At 46.6% G+C, this 14,989-nt stretch overlaps 1 protein-coding gene and 1 non-coding gene across 4 annotated transcripts in view; both read right to left on the bottom strand.

The window, feature by feature from the left end:
• MRPS11 (mitochondrial ribosomal protein S11) overlaps nucleotides 1–14,989 on the bottom strand; it is a 145,276-nt gene that overhangs the window by 32,064 nt on the left and 98,223 nt on the right. For all 3 annotated transcript variants that reach the window (XR_010179199.1, XM_063925763.1, XM_063925764.1), the window contains one exon: nucleotides 2,698–2,763. Coding sequence is in view for 2 of the 3 variants with exons in the window: in XM_063925763.1 (XP_063781833.1) it covers nucleotides 2,698–2,763 (66 nt within the window). In the remaining variant the exon portion in view is untranslated. The remainder of the gene's footprint in view (nucleotides 1–2,697; nucleotides 2,764–14,989) is intronic.
• Nucleotides 14,847–14,965, bottom strand: LOC134937156 (5S ribosomal RNA). Its single transcript, XR_010180566.1, has one exon. It is a non-coding gene; the product is annotated as a 5S ribosomal RNA (ribosomal RNA).

Below are 14,989 nucleotides of genomic sequence, written 5' to 3'. Positions count from 1 at the left end.
TCTCCATCGCCCAAGGATCTACGTCCGACCGAACCCAGACCTGGCTGAAGAGTCAAAGGCATGCCCCCACCGGTGCGGACTCCCGCAGGGGAGCCCCAGCGTCATGCGGTGGATTTTGTAGAAGCCGGGGAGGACTTCTGTTCCTGGGAACCCGCCGCGGCAGGTGTTCTTTTCCCTCTACCCTTACCTCTGGCAAGGAAGGAGGAGCCCCGACCTCTTCTGGGCTTTTGCGACCGAAAGGACTGCATCTGATACTGTGGAGTCTTCTTTTGCTGTTGGGGAACAAAAGGTAAAAAGGTAGATTTACCTGCGGTAGCTGTGGAAACCAGGTCCGCGAGCCCATCCCCAAACAACACATCACCCTTATAGGGTAAAACCTCCATATGCTTTTTTGAATCCGCATCACCCGTCCATTGGTGGGTCCATAAGGATTGTCTCGCTGAAATAGCCATGGCATTGGCTCTGGTACCCAACAATCCAATGTCTCTTTGAGCGTCTCTCATATATAAGACTGCGTCTTTAATATGTGCTAAAGTTAGCAAAATAGTATCCCTATATAGGGTATCAAGGTCAGCTGACTGGGTATCTGTCCAAGCTGCAACTGCCCTACATACCCATGCCGACGCAATTGCCGGTCTAAGTAAAGTACCAGTATGTGTATAAATAGACTTTAATGTAGTCTCCTGCCTGCGGTCCGCAGGGTCCTTGAGGGCCGCTGTATCTGGAGACGGCAGCGCCACCTTCTTGGACAGGCGTGTTAGAGCCTTGTCCACTATGGGAGAGGATTCCCAACGTGCCCTGTCCTGTGTAGGGAAAGGGTACGCCATAAGAACCCTTTTGGGAATTTGCAGTCTCTTATCTGGAGATTCCCAAGCTTTTTCAAATAACTCATTAAGTTCATGAGATGCAGGAAAGTTTACCACAGGTTTCTTTTCCTTATACATGCGCATCCTCGTGTCGGGAACAGAGGGTTCGTCTGTGATATGCAAAACATCTTTTATTGTAATAATCATATACTGAATAGTTTTCGCCACCCTAGGTTGCAATCTAGCATCATCATAGTCGACACTGGAATCAGAGTCCGTGTCGGTATCTGTGTCCACAATTTGTGACAAGGGACACTTGAGACCCTGACGGGCCCTGTGAGTCGGTCCAATCCGTGAATTGACCCCCTGATGTCTTCCTGGATTCTGCTTTGTCTAGCCTCTTATGCAATGATGCTACACTTGCATTTAACATATGCCACATATCCATCCATTCCTGAGTCGGCACTACCGACGGGGACACACCACTCATCTCCTCCACCTCCTCCTTTGATAAGCCTTCTGCTTCAGACATGCCGACACGCACGTACCGACCCCCCCACACACAGGGATATAACTATATGGGGACAATTCCCCAACCAGGCCCTTTGGAGAGACAGAGAGAGAGAGTATGCCAGCACACACCCAGCGCCAAACTGACACTGGAAAACCCAGATAGCGCTTTTATATATAATGCCAATGCTATTCCCACTCACTGCGCTTGAAATGTGCCCCCCTCCTCTTTTTTTTAGCCCTCTGATGCGTTCAGCAGGGGAAAGTCCGGGGAGCCAGCGTTCTCTGCAGCTTCTGTGGAGAAAATGGCGCTGGTTAGTGCTGAGGGATCAAGCTCCGCCCCCTCCAGCGGCGGGCTTCGGTCCCGCTTCAATTTCATAAAAATGGCGGGGGATCGTCTATTTGCTTCCTCCGCAGCCTAATATATATATTTGTGCCAAAAATGAGGTTTATTGCTGCCCAGGGCGCCCCCCCTGCGCCCTGCACCCATCTGTGCCTGTGTGTATTGTGTGGGAGCAATGGCGCGCAGCGTTACCGCTGCACACTTACCTCATGAAGATCTGAAGTCTTCTGCCGCCTTGAAGTCTTCTTTTCTTCTCATACTCGCCCGGCTTCTATCTTCCGGCTCTGCGAGGAGGACGGCGGCGCGGCTCCGGGACGAACCCCAGGGTGAGACCTGTGTTCCGACTCCCTCTGGAGCTAATGGTGTCCAGTAGCCTAAGAAGCAGATCCCATCATTTAAGTAGGTCTGCTTCTCTCTCCTCAGTCCCACGATGCAGGGAGTCTGTTGCCAGCAGTGCTCCCTGAAAATAAAAAACCTAACAAAATTCTTTTACACAGAAAACTCAGGAGAGCTCCCTGTAATGCACCCTATCTCCTCTGGGCACAAGATCTAACTGAGGTCTGGAGGAGGTGCATAGAGGGAGGAGCCAGTGCACACCCATACTAAAAGTTCTTTATAGGTGCCCATGTCTCCTGCGGAGCCCGTCTATACCCCATGGTCCTTACGGAGTCCCCAGCATCCTCTAGGACGTAAGAGAAATATAATTAGGTTTGCAAACGAAACCCAAAGCAACAATACCAAGAGGCATTGATGTTAGTCCACTTGCCACTTATTTGTTCTTGTAGAACTGAAATCCGGTAATTAGCAATTGGATTTTAGACAGTTATGTAAAACTTATCAGGATAATGCATTTAGCGCATCACTAACGGAGGCTAATATCTTTAGCCATTTTATATCAAAAAAGTTTGCAGCCATATTTTTCGGAGGCGTTTTAAGAGAAATGTCAGGCTCATCTGGAGAACTGTGATTTATAGCGTTTTTGTTTTTTTTAATCCACCAGGATCACAATGGTTTCCAGTAGGTCTGATAGAAACTTACCAATCTTCCGGTTCCTAAGCCTTTCACAATTACCCTCACGTGCGAAACGCCTTTATTAGCGGCTTTCTGCAAGGGGAACAAAAATAAGATGTAAGGTTTGACAAAGATAAGCAATCAAATGTGACACAAGTGCCCTAACTAAATGAACACTTGCAGAATCTCTATAGGCGCTCGCTCATGGTCCTCAGTCACAATTAGCCAGGCTTTCTAACTACATGAAAACAAATACAAAACAACACATGAGAAAAAGGGACAGAATGTGGCTAACAATTTGTCCAGGCGTTCTGGTGGGAGCACCCATACTGATCTACCCAGCAATAAACAATTATACAACAAATACTGAGTGGCAAGCAGGGAGAAAATTGGTAAGGGAAAATCGTGGCTTATGAATTAATCTGCAGGGGTAGCTGCTTGAATAAATGGAACAGCCAACTACTAATCTATAAGCACAAAATGCCTTTTAACAGAACACCTACTGACCATCAACTTGAAAGGTGCATTGTTTTTAAATGGCTTCGAGGTCTTCAAGAGGGCCACTCATTTTTAAATATAGATACACTTTATCTGTACATTTTTTATTTAGATTCCTCACGGGTTACAAACCTCAGCTTTTGTTTTTCTCCTCACACCCACATCTGTTAAAATAAACAGTCTGGGGTTTTCCTGTAATGTAAATGCACGTTTCTGAGAGAAAGTGAATGGCGGTCAAATTTGGATGGTATGTAGAAACATGAACACCTGCTGTAGCCCAGACAACTTAACAGACGCAATGTCAGCTCCCGTGGAGATAAAAGACAATGGGAGGTATTAGCTAGCAGAACTGTCAGACAGTTCAAGTTTCAACACTTTCTGAAAGCAGAAACATAGGGGGAATGGACAGCCATGTCTACAGTGCGCGCAGCTCGGAAGTAACCCAGTCATTTTCATTGTGACAAGGGACTCCGCATTCTTTCTCAACTACAGCATTGTCACTCGCCGGGATTATACAGAGCTATATTTGTGTAGATCTACCAGGCTAAAGAAGTACATTCATCTTTCTTAATTCTACCATCCATTACTTACACATTTCTCACATCCCTCTTCCAACTTTCTAACCCGTTTTCGATTTTCACTTTTGTTAGAAAATTATTATTTTACCATTGAGTGCCGTTTTGTTATGTTGCAATGACAAATGTTTTTAGTATACATTCCTTAATTAACAGTGTCGGACAGCAGACAATGTAACAAAAAGAGTCCGCTCTTTTCAAGACCTGGAACACATGTATCTCGGAGCAACAACTGGCCCCCCGTCTCTCACACTGATCCAGTCACCACAAACATTCTTATACAAATTGTGCATCCAAACTAGCTACTGTGTATAACTGTAGTCACCCAGAAATCTTTTTCATTCTGGATGATTTGTATTTTATTTTATTTTTCCATTCAACCCACATTTGTTATAGCTCTGCCTCAATGCCAGTGGCAAATTACACAACTGAGAGAAAGGGCAGGAATTGCAGCAGGTTACATACAAATATGGCTCCTGTCATAATGTACAGAATGGGGAAATTAAAAAAAGTGTTTACTTTTTATTGCACAAACAAACAATTGCAGCAGATTTTAGAATAGATCATTATGATTATATATGGGTCTGTCATCACTTTAGCACATATCTAACAAATAAATCCATTTTCATGATGCGTTAGTTTTGCTAAATTCCTTTTTTGTTTCTTAGTCTGTCTAAGCAAATTTTATATGCAGTCATGTGAAAAAGAAAGCACGCCTATTTGAATTGGTGTTTAACATATGAAGATATTATTATTCAGCTATTCCTCACCATGTCCTAACATTTAATAAATCTAGCCTCACATGACAAATGACCTGTAACAGACATCAAACTCATTTATGCAAAAAAAAAAAAAAACACCCATGAAGCCCTGTGTGATAAAATAAGTGCACCCTCACTGTACCCATATAAACACAGAGTGGTATATGAGCCAGGTGTTACTAATCCAGTGCAATCCATTATTTCATCATCAGGAAGTGTTGCCACCGCCATATAAAAGCAGAGCCTTTGTCACGTCAGTTTGGTTTGCGTCACCACTATAGATGTGTCTGCATACACCTATCCTCACATCACACCAAATAGCCCTATTTAGCGCGTCAAGGACTGTGTGACTTAGCCGCACCAAAGCACTGATCCCAAGTACAATATATGCAAACTAAAATGCAAAATTAAGGAAAAAAAAACCCCCAGCACACTGGAGACATAAGTACGCAATGTAGGGTAAGACAGATCAGATCTGTATGACCTGCACCATGCATCAATAAGTTCTAATCTGCAACTTTATAACAATTCCTTTGCCAAGAAAAAAGAAAAGAAAAAGAAAATGGTAAAGATCAGATGGAGATGCATCAAGCCTCCTAAAAAGTTAAGAAAATGCCCATACCAATCAGCATCTCGCATTTATAAAAGTACAGTCTATAAAATGATAGGTAGAGCTGATTGATTGCTATGGGCAACGTCTACACTATTTGGAAGGCTTGATACATCTTCCCCTCAAATCTTGTACAGAATGAGTAAGTATGGCGTTCCTATAAAAGGTAAGTCAGGAGAAAGACCATTCTCTCCCAAACAAGTGACTGCAGCAGTGATTAAGTGCACCTGCACGGAAACATAAGACGTCTGGTCTCCGCTTTCCGGCAGATATTTTTCCAAAGTGGAGTTGTCATATAATGCAACCAAAACATAGCAAGCACCCTGCCTAAAGATTTGAGTCATTTTTTCAGCCTCTCATACTTGAGGTCTCTCAGTCATAGACTCCACCACAAGCTTTTTATTTCATATATTCTAAATGAAACTGTAAGGAAGTCTCTCTGACAACTGGAGCTTGGCCAATATTGGACCATACAACAGCACATGGTTGTGTGTCAGCAAAAACAAAATACAAAAAAAATAAAAAAATGTTATATAGTCCAAACTTAGACCCAAATGTCAGTCTCTGCAGGCAGCAATAAGTTTCCAGCGATTTACAGGTAAATATAAATAAAGTGTGAATTTAGTGCTTAAACCCATAAACGTAGAAAGGGAAAATACACCTGGTTTTGCCTTTTTAAATTATAAAATATACAGGTTTAATTGCCAAAATCACAGTGGCTGCATGAAATCGCACCCTATTACATATACCCCATCGCTGCTAGATTTGAAGCAGCAATTGGCTTCGTCTTAAAAAAAAAAAAAAAAAAATCAGCTCATATATAGGCTACATAGTCAAGATCTTTAGTTACTTACCTACTCTCTTTTGCTGCCCCATGCGGGAGGGGGAGCCAGGCCAGACCAGGGAGGGGCGTGGCTTCATCATGGGTGACGCGCGATGGTGTCATCGTGGCACCACCCTCGCTATTCAATGCCCAGATTAGTGGCACTGAAAAGCCGGTAGGGCTACAATGATGTGATTTAGTCATGGCCCACTTTCAATGGCGTCCACGGGGAGGTGTGGGAGGCTGAGGGGGGTAGGCTCCAAGAGACTAGGCTACCTTTCCGGGGGGCCGGAAGCGCCACCCGGTTTTTGGAAGCCTCCTGGCCAATCCGGGAGGGAAGGCAAGTATGCTTTAGTTATGTACTGTAGTGTTAGCACATTCCTTTGTGCTTCGTATTTGGGCCCTTAACCACACTGAGATGTTGTGGCAATATCTCCAGAGAGCTATGCATAAACAAATGACCTTCAACATCAATGATGTAAGTACAAGAAGGAACACAAATCCTCAAATATGATGTAAGATATAGGTAAATTATAAACTGATATAGAAAACAATTACTAGCTTTGGAATAATGGACGTCTTAACTTTTTCACATTGGCTTAATTTTTGTTGAATAAATAATGTCAAAATAAAATGTGTTATGTGTCACGTGAGATTAGATTTAGAACATATTACAACTTGGAATGTTTGTTAATTATGTAAACATAAGCAACACAATTAAAAACTTGACATCCCACTGTCTGTCACTTTCAATTATCTTTTAACCAGACCAAAGAAGTTAAAATAAGAATTTACTTACCGATAATTCTATTTCTCATAGTCCGTAGTGGATGCTGGGGACTCCGTAAGGACCATGGGGAATAGCGGCTCCGCAGGAGACTGGGCACATCTAAAGAAAGCTTTAGGACTATCTGGTGTGCACTGGCTCCACCCCTATGACCCTCCTCCAAGCCTCAGTTAGGATACTGTGCCCGGACGAGCGTACACAATAAGGAAGGATTTTGAATCCCGGGTAAGACTCATACCAGCCACACCAATCACACCGTATAACCTGTGATCTGAACCCAGTTAACAGCATGATAACAGAGGAGCCTCTGAAAGATGGCTCACAACAATAATAACCCGATTTTTGTAACAATAACTATGTACAAGTATTGCAGACAATCCGCACTTGGGATGGGCGCCCAGCATCCACTACGGACTATGAGAAATAGAATTATCGGTAAGTAAATTCTTATTTTCTCTAACGTCCTAAGTGGATGCTGGGGACTCCGTAAGGACCATGGGGATTATACCAAAGCTCCCAAACGGGCGGGAGAGTGCGGATGACTCTGCAGCACCAAATGAGAGAACTCCAGGTCCTCCTCAGCCAGGATATCAATTTTGTAGAATTTTACAAACGTATTTGCTCCTGACCAAGTAGCTGCTCGGCAAAGTTGTAAAGCCGAGACCCCTCGGGCAGCCGCCCAAGATGAGCCCACCTTCCTTGTGGAGTGGGCATTTACAGATTTTTGGCTGTGGCAGGCCTGCCACAGAATGTGCAAGCTGAATTGTACTACAAATCCAACGAGCAATAGTCTGCTTAGAAGCAGGAGCACCCAGCTTGTTGGGTGCACACAGGATAAACAGCGAGTCAGATTTCCTGACTCCAGCCGTCCTGGAAACATATATTTTCAGGGCACTGACAACGTCTAGCAACTTGGAGGCCTCCAAGTCCCTAGTAGCCGCAGGCACCACCAATAGGTTGGTTCAGGTGAGACGCTGAAACCACCTTGGGGAGAAACTGAGGACGAGTCCTCAATTCCGCCCTGTCCGAATGGAAAATCAGATAAGGGCTTTTTCAGGATAAAGCCGCCAATTCTGACACGCGCCTGGCCCAGGCCAGGGCCAACAGCATGACCACTTTCCATGTGAGATATTTTAACTCCACAGATTTAAGTGGTTCAAACCAATGTGACTTTTGGAACCCAAAACTACATTGAGATCCCAAAGTGCCACTGGAGGCACAAAAGGAGGCTGTATATGCAGTACCCCTTTTACAAACGTATGAACTTCAGGGACTGAAGCTAGTTCTTTTTGGAAGAAAATTGACAGGGCCGAAATTTGAACCTTAATGGACCCCAATTTCAGGCCCATAGACACTCCTGTTTGCAGGAAATGTAGGAATCGACCCAGTTGAATTTCCTCCGTCGGGCCTTACTGTCCTCGCACCACGCAACATATTTTCGCCAATTGCGGTGATAATGTTTTTGCGGTTACATCCTTCCTGGCTTTGATCAGGATAGGGATGACTTCATCCGGAATGCTTTTTTTCCCTTCAGGATCCGGCGTTCAACCGCCATGCCGTCAAACACAGCCGCGGTAAGTCTTGGAACAGACAGGGTCCTTGCTGGAGCAGGTCCCTTCTTAGAGGTAGAGGCCACGGATCCTCCGTGAGCATCTCTTGAAGTTCCGGTTACCAAGTCCTTCTTGGCCAATCCGGAACCACGAATATAGTGCTTACTCCTCTCCATCTTATCAATCTCAGTACCTTGGGTATGAGAGGCAGAGGAGGGAACACATACCCTGACTGGTACACCCACGGTGTTACCAGAGCGTCTACAGCTTATTGCCTGAGGGTCCCTGGACCTGGCGCAATACCTGTCGAGTTTTTAATCATGTGGAAGACTTCTGGGTGAAGTCCCCACTCTCCCGGGTGGAGGTCGTGCTGAGGAAGTCTGCTTCCCAGTTGTCCACTCCCGGAATGAATACTGCTGACAGTGCTATCACATGATTTTCCGCCCAGCGAAGAATCCTTGCAGCTTCTGCCATTGCCCTCCTGCTTCTTGTGCCACCCTGTCTGTTTACGTGGGTGACTGCCGTGATGTTGTCCGACTGGATCAACACCGGCTGACCTTGAAGCAGAGGTCTTGCTAAGCTTAGAGCATTGTAAATGTCCCTTAGCTTCAGGATATTTATGTGAAGTGATGTCTCCAGGCTTGACCATAAGCCCTGGATATTCCTTCCCTGTGTGACTGCTCCCCAGCCTCGCAGGCTGGCATCAGTGGTCACCAGGACCCAGTCCTGAATGCCTAATCTGCGGCCCTCTAGAAGATGAGCACTCTGCAACCACCACAGGAGGGACACCCTTGTCCTTGGTGACAGGGTTATCCGCTGATGCATCTGAAGATGCGATCCGGACCATTTGTCCAGCAGGTCCCACTGGAAAGTTCTTGCGTGGAATCTGCCGAATGGGATTGCTTCGTAGGAAGCCACCATTTTACCCAGAACCCTTGTGCATTGATGCACTGAGACTTGGCTCGGTTTTAGGAGGTTCCTGACTAGCTCGGATAACTCCCTGGCTTTCTCCTCCGGGAGAAACACCTTTTTCTGGACTGTGTCCAGGATCATCCCTAGGAACAGAAGACACGTCGTCGGAACCAGGTGCGATTTTGGAATATTGAGAATCCAATCGTGCTGCCACAACACTACCTGAGATAGTGCTACACCGACCTCCAACTGTTCCCTGGATCTTACCCTTATCAGGGAATTGTCCAAGGAAGGGATAACTAAAATTCACTTCCTTCGAAGGAATATCATCATTTCGGCCATTACCTTGGTAAAGACCCGGGGTGCCGTGTACCATCCATACGGCAGCGTCTGAACTGATAGTGACAGTTCTGTACCATAAACCTGAGGTACCCTTGGTGAGAAGGGTAAATTTTGACATGAAGGTAAGCATCCTTGATGTCCCGAGACATCATGTAGTCCCCTTCTTCCAGGTTCGCAATCACTGCTCTGAGTGACTCAATCTTGAATTTGAACCTCAAAGATTTTAGATTTAGAATCGGTCTCACCGAGCCGTCCGGCTTCGGTACCACAACAGTGTGGAATAATACCCCGTTCCCTGCTGCAGGAGGGGTATCTTGATTATCACCTGCTGGGAATACAGCTTGTGAATGGCTTCCAAAACGGTCTCCCTGTCAGAAGGAGACATCGGTAAAGCCGACTTTAGGAAACGGCGAGGGGGAGACGTCTCGAATTCTAATTTGTACCCCTGAGATATCACCTGAAGGATCCAGGGGTCTACTTGCGAGTGAGCCCACTGCGCGCTGAAATTCATTGAGACGGGCCCCCCACCGTGCCTGATTCTGCTTGTAAAGCCCCAGCGTATACTGAGGGCTTGGCAGAGGCGGGAGAGGGTTTCTGTTCCTGGGAACTGGCTGATTTCTGCAGCCTTTTTCCTCTCCCTCTGTCACGGGGCAGAAATGAGGAACCTTTTGCCCGCTTGTCCACGAAAAGACTGCGCCTGATAATACGGCGTCTTCTCATGTTGAGAGGCGACCTGGGGTACAAACGTGGAATTCCCAGCTGTTGCCGTGGCCACGAGGTCTGAAAGACCGACCCCAAATAACTCCTCCCTTAATAAAGCAATACTTCCAAATGCCGTTTGGAATACGCATCACCTGACCACTGACGTGTCCATAACCCTCTACTGGTAGAAATGGATAACGCGCTTAGACTTGATGCCAGTCGGCAAATATTCCGCTGTGCATCACGCATATATAAAAATGCATCTTTTAAATGCTCTATAGGCAAAAATATACTGTCCCTATCTAGGGTACCAATATTTTCAGTCAGGGAATCCGACCACGCCAACCCAGCACTGCACATCCAGGCTGAGGCGATTGCTGGTCGCAGTATAACACCAGTATGTGTGTAAATACCTTTTAGGATACCCTCCTGCTTTCTATCAGCAGGATCCTTAAGGGCGGCCATCTCAGGCGAAGGTAGAGCCCTTACAAGCGTGTGAGCGCTTTATCCCCCCTAGGGGGTGTTTCCCAACGCACCCTAACCTCTGGCGGGAAAGGATATATCAGGATTTTGGTACTTACCGATAAATCCCTTTCTCCGATTCCACAGGGGCCACTGGAGTGTAGTTACAATGGGGAGATAGTAGGTGGTATTGGTAGCTGGCACTTTAAAAATTCTCACACTGTGGCTAGCTCCTCCCCTACTATCTCCCCTCCAAGCCAGTCTACGTTAAACTGTGCCCGAGGAGAGCTGTAATAAACAAACCGTAAGGTAGAGGAGGTTAACGACGCCCTGTAAACCAGGCGAACACAAACTAAACCTGGAACAGAACCTGACAAAAAACCAGGCTAGCCTGAACCCAACAAGCAGTCATATGGTGATCTGCAATCGTTAATCAAACAAAAATCAGGAGAAACAGCGCTGGGCGGGCGTCCAGTGGCCCCTGTGGAATCGGAGAAAGGGATTTATCGGTAAGTACCAAAATCCTGATTTCTCCTTCATCCACTAGGGGCCACTGGAGTGTAGTTACAATGGGGACGTCCCAGAGCTCCCAAAAAACGGGTGGGAAAGCGCTGAGAGTCCTGTAAAAACTGCTCGGCCAAACAGTGATGCAGAGGCCGTAAAAGTGTCAAACTTGTAGAATTTGACAAAACGAATGTCGGTTTGACCAAGTAGCCGCCCGACAAAATATTCATGGAGACCCCGCGGGCGGCTGCCCACGAAGGTCTTACAATGCGCGTAAAGCGCGCTGAATTGGAAAACGGAGGTTCCCTAGTAACCGCCAAGAAGACTGTCTGATGATCAGATGTATCCAACTGTCCAGCATATGCTGGGGCCCCGGCTATTTAGTACGGGAGCATCGTCCAGAGCAAAGAAGAAAAAACACTTCATCGAATAGCCTGAGACCTCTGTAGAGAGAGTTGACGAGCCCTGACAACATTCAGAGAGGATTGAAAACCACTAGTGTCAGATTTATATGAAAAATGGACCTCCCCTCTGGAAGAAACGACCGCTGAGGCCGAAGCCGAGCCCGGGGAGTTGCCAATAGAGTACTCCCTGAACAAGAGGCCGAACTTACGGCCGCTAGGCTAATCTCATTTGGAAGAAAAGCGAAAAAGGCAGAGACCTAAAATTCCGGTCAGTGTGGTTTGAAGCGCAGCGGAGCAAAAAACCTCCCAGAGAAACCAAAGATGAATGGTAACTGGAAGAAGGGGGAAAAACCCCCTTTTATCTTCATTATGTTCCATAAAGTTTTCCCAAAGTGGCAAAAGCGAGAAGAGGTAATAGACTTCTGAAATCGGAGCCCAGTAGGCCTAACCGAACTAGGGAACTCCTCCCTTCTGAGGTCTCGTGAACAGTCACACGGGTAACCGAAACCAGTGTAAAATTGAACAAGGAGAAAGAAAAAAAAAAAAAAAAAAAGGAGCCTGTTGAAGTAGACAGTCCCGTCGAGGTAGGAGCCAAGGCTCCTCTACTGACAACAGGCGTATCTGTATCTTCAAGTCATGCGTGGCCCAACCAGCGCCACCGAGAGGACTAGCACGCATAATCCCCTCCTGTGTTACTGAACATGAAGTAGAAATAGAAAAGGAGGCAGGATAGAATAACCAGAAAACTCCCCGGAGCCCTGAGGGCCTCCACGGCTACTGCCGTCCGAGAGTAATAAAGGGTTAAAGAGTCAGTCAGAACGCCCTGAGGTCGATCCGAAATCTCCGCCCACAGCGGACCAGCTGACAAAACTCCGGGGCATGTTCCCTCACCCAGGAGTCTGACCTGGTGGCTTGATCTGGAAACAAGATTGTTGTCCCCCGTTCCGAGAGGAATGGAGGCGACCACTCATTACGTCGCAACTTGACTGAAGAAATAGAGTCTCTGGTGCCGAGGAATGAAAAAAACCTCTGACGGACCGTGTTGAGAAACGTCTATGCGGAGCATAAATTGGATCTGTGTCGAATCAGAAGCTCGTGGATCCTCCGGATATTCAGAAGCCACCTAATGTACAGAGTGGGATAGTAGCAGTAAATTGTCCCATTAGGGAACCAACGTCACCCACTGCCCTTGAAAAAGAGTTATTCTGTTATCTTCCTAAACTCTGTGGGAGCGGAAGAGAGAAGAGTAAAGGACTTACAGTGAAAATGAGAATCCTGTTAAGGGGGAATCTGAGAAAAGCCTGTCCAACGGAAATCAGTAAACAGGCATCTCTGAAGACAAGGGACACGTAAAACTCCCTTTCTTGTTTAAACTAGCAATCACAGACTAAAAGGATTGTAAGGCCAGAATAGGCCTGTCCGAGCCACTTGGCTTCGGAACGTGAAAAGAAAACAAAGGCCTGAGAACTGTCCTAATTCAAATGATATGTGTAAAACAGGGATCAACACCCTTTGCGGTTAGAAACCTATGGAGCGCAGCCTGCAGTATGACTCTCTTGTCATCGTAAATCAGCCGACCCATGCCGAGGGACTCCTGAGACGGTTGTAACCGCCCAAGCCTTCTCCCATCGACCTGCGCCTACCCTGGGACCCTGCAGGTGTAATGGGTGTATAGGATGACATAAAATCAGACTGGACTGAGGATGTTGAACCTCTGCTTCAGCCTTTTTACCCTGAGAACCCCTGGCGACGAAGATATCACCCGTGTGGAGTCAAAAACCTGAAAGGGCACGAAACAATCTAAAGGGAAGACCAGTAAAGGTCTGTCTTGGAGCTGGGGCAGTAGTAGGAGAAATCAAAGTGGACCTACCTCCATTGGTTCAAGAAATCCTGCAGAAAGTTCCTTCCCCAGAACCATCTGCCCCGTAGGATTTCATGTTTACTTGTCACTGTCGCAGCCCCAGAGGTCGTCGGGTTAAGACAGCCCAAGCGAAGATGCAGGGTCCGAGTCTGTAGACATGGAGACCTCCAAGGAACATAAAGCAGAATCGTGATTCTGACCTGTATCAAAGTATCAATTGATCCTGATGCGAAGCATCCTGTAACCTAGAGGACAATTGTTCCCCAACCTACCTGCTCCGGATACGGTAGAACCATGCTGCCGCATATGTCGATGGATCCCTGAGCAAGGTTGCCTCAGGAAAACGGCGGCTTGATGGACCGGCGATACACCGAGGTGTATACCCTAGAGAGGTTCTGATACCATCTCCTGCCATCTGCGGGGAAAAGATAGGAAAACAAACCCTGTTTGATACCTGATATTGTGTATTCGGGTGTCTGTCGGCCGCCTACCGGAGCCTGCCCAGCTCATCCGAAACTGAACCAGTCGCTGTCATTTTCGTCAATGGCGTGGAACCCTGATGGACTTGACGTGTCCTCCTCCTTTACCTGCAGTATCAGATGAACTGCTGTATTATGTACCTGTATATTCTGAGACACTGGTTCAGATCCACAGAAAACAGACATCAGTAATGCATGGAATGTTAGCAAAGTTTCTTTTTGGAAAGGTGTGTTTGGTCCCGCTGTGATTTGATCCTGTGACCTTGGAAACCAAAGTCCAAGGGTTTACCTGATGAGCTATTGTCTGGTTAATAGTGACATTACCTGCATCATTGATCAAACAGGGGTGTGCAGGTGCGTGGAGGGCGAAGCAGATGGCTCCGCCGCATACTTCACACCTAAGAGGGAATTCTTCGACTATCCCAGGAGAGACAAACGAAAGGAGAAAAGGTGGGTTAAATAAACAGAGCCCTACGTAAGGTCTGCACTATAATGTGTAGTGACCGATACGATTAAAATAAACTTTCTGGAGCAGCGGAGACCTGAACCAGCAACGCTGCGCTGTGGGACAGGAGTCTTAGCCCTAGGCTATAGGAGTTCTCCTTAAAGTTTTGTTTGGATTCAAACCCCTGTTCAGATACCCGCTACTAGCGTACTGAGCCGCAGCGCTATTTGTCTGATGCCTTACACGCATTCCACAATTACAAATAGCATTAGTAACTAGTGACAACAAGGAATAATAAAGGGAAGGCAACACCCCGCCCTGTATTTAGTGTACCGCTAATTAAGGTGCACCAGATGTTTCTCTGAGGTTCCGCTGGCTTTTCAAAATGGTGACCAGCCTGTGAGAAAGATGGGGGAAAATGTTATGTGCAAGATGTTGTTATTAGAAAACATTGCGGAAGTAGCCTACAGCACCTGGTATTCCCAGGCGGTCTCCCATCCAAGTACTAACCGGGCCTGACCCTGCTTAGTTTCCGAGATCAGACGAGATCGGGCGTGTTCAGGGTGGTGTGGCCGTAGGCTTTTATCCCCTATATCTGGTATTT

The sequence above is a fragment of the Pseudophryne corroboree genome, chromosome 6 (genome assembly GCF_028390025.1).
Source record: "Pseudophryne corroboree isolate aPseCor3 chromosome 6, aPseCor3.hap2, whole genome shotgun sequence".
Classification (NCBI taxonomy): domain Eukaryota; kingdom Metazoa; phylum Chordata; class Amphibia; order Anura; family Myobatrachidae; genus Pseudophryne; species Pseudophryne corroboree.
The sequence above is the reverse complement of the archived record's forward strand: the minus strand, read 5'-3'. Positions and strand labels throughout refer to the sequence as shown.